Source organism: Peromyscus californicus, unplaced genomic scaffold, assembly GCF_007827085.1.
Source record: "Peromyscus californicus insignis strain IS unplaced genomic scaffold, ASM782708v3 Scaffold_12__1_contigs__length_115047231, whole genome shotgun sequence".
Classification (NCBI taxonomy): Eukaryota; Metazoa; Chordata; class Mammalia; order Rodentia; family Cricetidae; genus Peromyscus; species Peromyscus californicus.
In genome coordinates this window covers 85325458-85331457 of record NW_026294413.1, presented here as the reverse complement: position 1 = coordinate 85331457, position 6000 = coordinate 85325458, and the positions used below count along the sequence as shown (strand labels likewise).

The following is a 6000-nucleotide window of genomic DNA, read 5'->3' as shown; positions in this document are numbered from 1 at the left end:
GGAAAGAAAATCTGAAATTTCCAGATGGGGCACTTGTGAGTTGACAGAAATCCTTGGGAAATACCCATAGAAACTGTCTGAAGATGCTGTAAAGCCAGGCAACGACACCCACTCAAGAAGTTGAATCTTTATTTGCCTAAAGAAAAAAATTACATCTAGACCACCACTATTACTATGTCCTATCATGGCAGTCAGGGCATGCTTAAAAATCAAGTAAAGGGTGGAGTTCCACCCTTGCGCTTGCTAGGCAAGCACTCTACCACTGAGCTAAATCCCTAACCCCAGGTGTGGTGATGTGATGTTTGTTTAGAAATTCATCTACACGTGGGAATCCTGGATCTTCGTTATGTGTTAACGGTTTCACAGAAGGTTGTAAGATTCCTGAACTCCACCTTAGCCCCACCCAATGCTGCTCCTTAAATTCCTGCTGGTCCCAGGGCAGCCTTGGGGAGCCTACGGGTCTGTTTTGATGGGACCCGTCTCCTGCTGGGCAGTATACACAGCTGTTGGCAGCACCTTGCTGCCCATCTAGCCAAAAAGGCATTGGTGCTCTGACTGCCTCTTGTAGAGGTGCAGGCTGCATCTGAGAGCCTGCTGCATCTCCATTACTTGGATCGAATGGGTCCTGATGCTTTAAATCCCCGCTCTGAAGCAGTCCTGGCTGATCTCCCCAGTTATTCTGCTGCTGTTCTGGAAACAGCAAGGCATAGTTACTATCCATCCACCACTGCCCTTGCACACTAGGAACACATCCAAAGACAGAGGACGTAGAACACTGGCTTCTCCATGTCTTAGGCCAGTCACCCATAGGATACTGCCCACGCAGAGAGGGAGGAGCAAAGTTTGTCGGTGTGAAGCTGAGAGGAAATCCACTTCCACCGGCGCCTTGATGACACGCAGCGCCACTTGATCTCATTCCGATGCTTTGGATCGCGGAGTCCCGTGAGCCAGAAGCTTCCTGGGTCTCTACAGAACAGGCAGCAAGACTCCATGGAGCCAGCTGCACAGAAGAGACTTGCTCAGTGGTGGAATGGACAGCTTGCGCCTGGGTATCCTGGTGGCCTGTAAGCATGCAGTCTTGGCTCTTGTGTGTTCTCTTGGCGGCAAAATTTTTGCCTTTCAATTTTGGTAGTAGCCTGGATCTTTTATTCTGAAACCAGTTCTAAAGAGAAAAAAGGAAATTGCCAATTAAGCCTGCTTTGCAGCAGTATCCCACAGTGCATTTTCTTTTTCCTTTTTGTTTTTGTTTTTTTTTTTTCATTTGTTTGTTTGGAGACAGGGTCCCTATTATGTACCTCTGGTTATCCTGGAACTCACTTGATGGTATACACCGGTAATCCTAGCACTTGGAAAGCTGAGGCAGAAAGATTCAGAGTTTAAATCCACTAGTGGGGAAACCTACTCATTTTGCTAAATGATCAAGTTGTCAAGCTGCCTTCTAAATATTTGTGTTGCTTTCAACCTTGGTCAAAGATACTTCTTTTTGCAGTGGACAGTAGTTAATGCAGAGACTTCTAATCAGTCAAGGTACTAAGTGCTTGTGAGTGCCCAATCCTCCAAGGGACATCTACATCAACAAACCACTCCAAGGATCAGGGACATCACGGAGGAAGGGGTGGAAGAGTGTAAAAGCCCGGGGAAGTGTGCTGTGAGTGCTGTCTTCCAGCTGTTGTACTCAGGAGCTCACTCACACTTAAAGGAAATTTGATTAACTAAAACAACAGTAGACCTGCATAAGATCAAGCCAGCTGTCCAGCATGGGGGGGCCTCTGTATGAAGACAACTCCAGTCATCCATTTATTTCACTTTTCAGGGCAATCCTTTCTCCCCTGCTCTGTTGTATATAGAATTATTATTTTAAGATGCGTTACACTTGTTTAGGCTATGGAACATTTGCTTTAATGGTGCAAAGATGTGTTGTATTCTTTTATGTTGCATTTGTTTAACTCTGTGGACCTGTGTTACTGTGCCTGTCTCAAACACCTGATTGATCTAATAAAGAGCTGAATGGCCAATAGCAAGGCAGGAGAAAGGATAGGCAGGGCTGGCAGGCAGAGAGAATATATAGAAGGAGAAATCTGGGAAAAAGAAGGAACAAGAGAACAAGGAGAGGAGAACACCAGGGGCCAGCCACTCAGCCACCCAGCCAGCCACAGAGTAAGAGTGGAAGTAAACTATACAGAGGTAAGAAAAGGAAAAAGTCCAGAGGCAAAAGACAGATGGGATAATTTAAGTTAAGAAAAGCTGGCTAGCAACAAGCCAAGTTAAGGCCGGGCATTCATAAAAAAGAATAAGCCTCCATGTGATTTATTTGGGAGCTAGGTGGTGGGCCCCCCAAAGAACAAAGAGCCCAAAGAGTAAAAAAGCAGCCAACACTGCTCCACCTTTAAAATGGTCAACATTTTCGGGCTGGAGAGATGGCTCAGAGGTTAAGACACTGGCTGTTCTTCCAGAGGTCCTGACTTCAATTCCCAGCAACCACATGGTGGCTCACAACCATCTTTGATGAGATTTGGTGCCCTCTTATGGTATGCAGGCATACATATAGGCAGAACACTGTTTACATAAAAAACAAATAAATTTTTTAAAAAAAGGTCAACATTTTCAATACTAAAAGTACCCAGAAGTCTTCCTACTTTGTCCTTGTCACAGCAAACATCTGTATGTGATGTGAAACCATCACAGTCCCTGTCCTGGGTAATGGCAATAACTTTATCATTTGTTGTTGTTTTTTGGAGACAGGGTTTCTTTGTAGCCCTGGCTGTCCTGGAACTTGCTTTGTAGACCAAGCTGGCCTCAACTCAGAAATCCACCTGCCTCTCACAGCACCCATGTCAGTGTGGGGATTAAAGGCATGAAACACCATTCATGGCCTAGTTTTTTTTTTAGCACGTGTTGTATGGTATTTCACCTACGTGTGTATCTGCGGACCATGCATGTGAAGGGCTTGTGAAGGTCAGAAGAAGGCGTCAGATCCCCTAGAACTGGAGTAACAGAGGCATGAGCTGCCATGTGGATGCTGGGCATCAAACCCAGCTCCTCTGGAAGAGCAGCCCATGCTTTTAACCCATCTCTCCAGCCCTGGAGGGGCTTAGGTCCTTAAACTTGTCCCTGCTTCCAAATTCCCCTCAAAATAGGTTATTTTCCGTATAAGCTGTGTCAAACTGAAAGAAGGTGACATGTTGACACGTCAGCTTTCTTGTGATTCTTCGCTGCATTTTCCAAATGGCCCACAAAAGGGCATCCTCACAAAAAGCTTCAGAGATCTGACTTACTTCAATCACGTACACTTGGCACCTGAAACACTGTGCCAGCTTATTCTTGGTTTCGAAATCTGGATAATTACTGTTTTCAAACAGTTTTCTGAGTATCTTCAGCTGAACTTCGGTAAACTTATGTCGCGGCTTTAACCTTCTTCTTCCGTGCTCTGCCCTCGCTTTGCTGCCATTGTCCTCTGTGCCTGGAGAACCAGAAAGGTGGAAACAGAAACGCATTGAACATCAGTAGCACCCCCAGAAAGGCTCCTTTGTTGACTAGTCATAAAGATTTTTTTCTTTTTTTCTTTTTCTCTTCTTGGTTTTTTTGAGACAAGATTTCTTTGTGTAACAGCCCTGGCTGTCCTGGAACTCTCTGTAGACCAGGCTGGCCTAGAATTCAGAGATCCTGGGATAGAAGGCATGTGCCACCATGCCCAGCTCAAAATTTTTTCTTAAAATAGAGCTCTGCCTCATTTCTATCCATAATGAAAGGTTAAAGGTCCATCTTTTTTTTAATAATGACTTTATTATGCATACAGTGTTCTGCCTGCATGTGTCTCTGCAGGCCAGAAGAGGGCACCAGATCTCATTACAGATGGTTGTGAGCCACCATGTGGTTGCTGGGAATTGAACTCAGGACCTTTGGAAGAACAGTCAGAGCTCTTAACTGCTGAGCCATCTCTCCAGCCCCAAAGGTCCATCTTTAAATTGATGAGGATAATTTAATTTATTTATGGTCACTAAGTTAGGAAAGGGTTTCTTTTGTCTAACAAAATTGTATACATTACAAAGGAAGATTCTAACGACACTCACTTTCATTAGTAATTGAGGATGCGCCAGTTCACACTAGCATGCAATTCCAGCTTTAAGGGGATTTGATGCCTCTGGCCCCCTTGGGCATCTGCACTCATGCACAAAACACACACACATACATGCACACACACACACACACACACACGCACGCACGCACGCATGCACGCGTGCACACACATACACAACTAATAAAAATAAATCTTTAAACAAAAAAAAGAATATTAAGCCTGGCAGTAATGGTACACACCTTTAATCCCAGCACTCAGGAGGCAGAGGCAGTCAGATCTCTGTTAGTTCAAGGCCAGCCTGGTCTATAAAGGAGTTAGGTCCAGGACAGTCAGAGCTCTTACACAGAGAAATCCTGTCTCAAACCACCACCCACCCCCTGCCCCCCCCTCAAAAATCAACTCAAATCAAAGCAGCAAAAAAAAAAAAAAAAAAAAAAGTAGAAGACACAGAACAACTAAATGCCAATATCAAGCACCTCCCTACAGGCAATTATTAAAGATAAAAATGAGTTGACCTTCCCAGCACAAATATAAAGATTGACTGATTTTAAAAACCAGAACAAGATTTAAATAGATTCTGTCTACAAGAGACTCACTTTAGATCTAAAGACACATTCAATGATAAAGTAAAGAATGCAGGGCTGGAACTCAGTTTGCTGAGGACCTGCCTAGCATTTACAGAGCTGGGGTTAGGTCAACCCCTAGGCCACTGTGTGAAGAAGCATGATGGCATAGGCCCGGTATCCCAACACTGTGGGAAGACAGGATCAGAAGTGCCTGTCCACAGACTGAGCTGTGAGAGGGGGTGAAAATCTATACCACTCAAAGTGGTCACCAGCTTTGACACAGTCTACACTAAAAACTCAATCAGACAAACACCTGCTGAGTCCAGCTCCAAGGGATCAGATGCCTTCTTCGGATTCTGCACATACACTGACCCACACACTTGCACACAAGTACGTAGACACTCAAACACATACAAATAAATCTTGAAGAAGAAAGGAATATTTGAGAGTCAGGTATGATGGTGCAGGCCTTTAAACCCAGCATTTGGAAGGCAAGGGGAGATGAATCTCTGAATTCAAGACCACCACAGTCTACACAGCTAAGGCTATATAGAGAAACCCTGTATCAAATAAATAAATAAATAAATAAATAAATAAATAAATAAATAAATAAATAAATATAAATGAGCTGGCAAAATGGTTTGGTGGGTCACCTGCTACCAAGCCTGACAATTTGAGTTCAATCCCCAGGGCATATAAAGAGAACTGGCTCCTAAAAGCTGTCCTCTGACCTCCATTCTCACGGTGTGGAAGGAGTGAGCCCATAAAGACACACACACACACACACACACACACACACACACACACACACACAAAATGTAATTTTTTTAAAAAGAGAGTACATCAAAACTAAGAATTGGGGGCTGGAGAGATGGCTCAGAGGTTAAGAGCACTGGCTGTTCTTCCAGAGGTCCTGAGTTCAATTCCCAGCACCCACATGGTGGCTCACAACCATCTGTAATGAGATCTGGCGCCCTCTGCTGGCCTGCAGGGATGCATGCAGGCAGGACACTGTATGCATAATAAATAAATATTTTTAAAAAAACTAAGAATTGAGCATTGGAGAACACAGTGAACAGCTTGAAATGCAGCCTACAGAATGGACAAATACACTTGAAAACCGTTAGTGAGGGGCTAATAGACTCTTTAAAGAACGACAAAGCAGCGAAACAGAGCACACACACTCAACCTAACTTTCAAGTGGGCAAAAGACTCCGATAAATATTTCTCTACAGACAACACATGACCACTAAACACGCACTGAAAACCTCTAGTTATTAAGGAAACCAAAATCAAATCTGTAGAAATACTGTCTCACACCTGCGGGGCGTTTACCCACCAACCCCACAGTTCCCC

At 44.2% G+C, this 6000-nt stretch overlaps 1 protein-coding gene across 1 annotated transcript; it reads right to left on the bottom strand.

Annotated features, from left to right (window-relative positions):
* Positions 1-220: 220 nt before the first annotated feature.
* On the bottom strand, positions 221-3494 carry LOC128106970 (cytoplasmic polyadenylated homeobox-like protein 2). The gene is made up of 2 exons (XM_052732337.1): positions 3276-3494; positions 221-1162 (listed from the first exon to the last, which is right to left on the bottom strand). The coding sequence occupies exons 1-2, from the start codon at positions 3492-3494 to the stop codon at positions 257-259; spliced, it is 1125 nt and encodes a 374-aa protein (XP_052588297.1). The 3' UTR covers positions 221-256.
* Positions 3495-6000: the final 2506 nt, after the last annotated feature.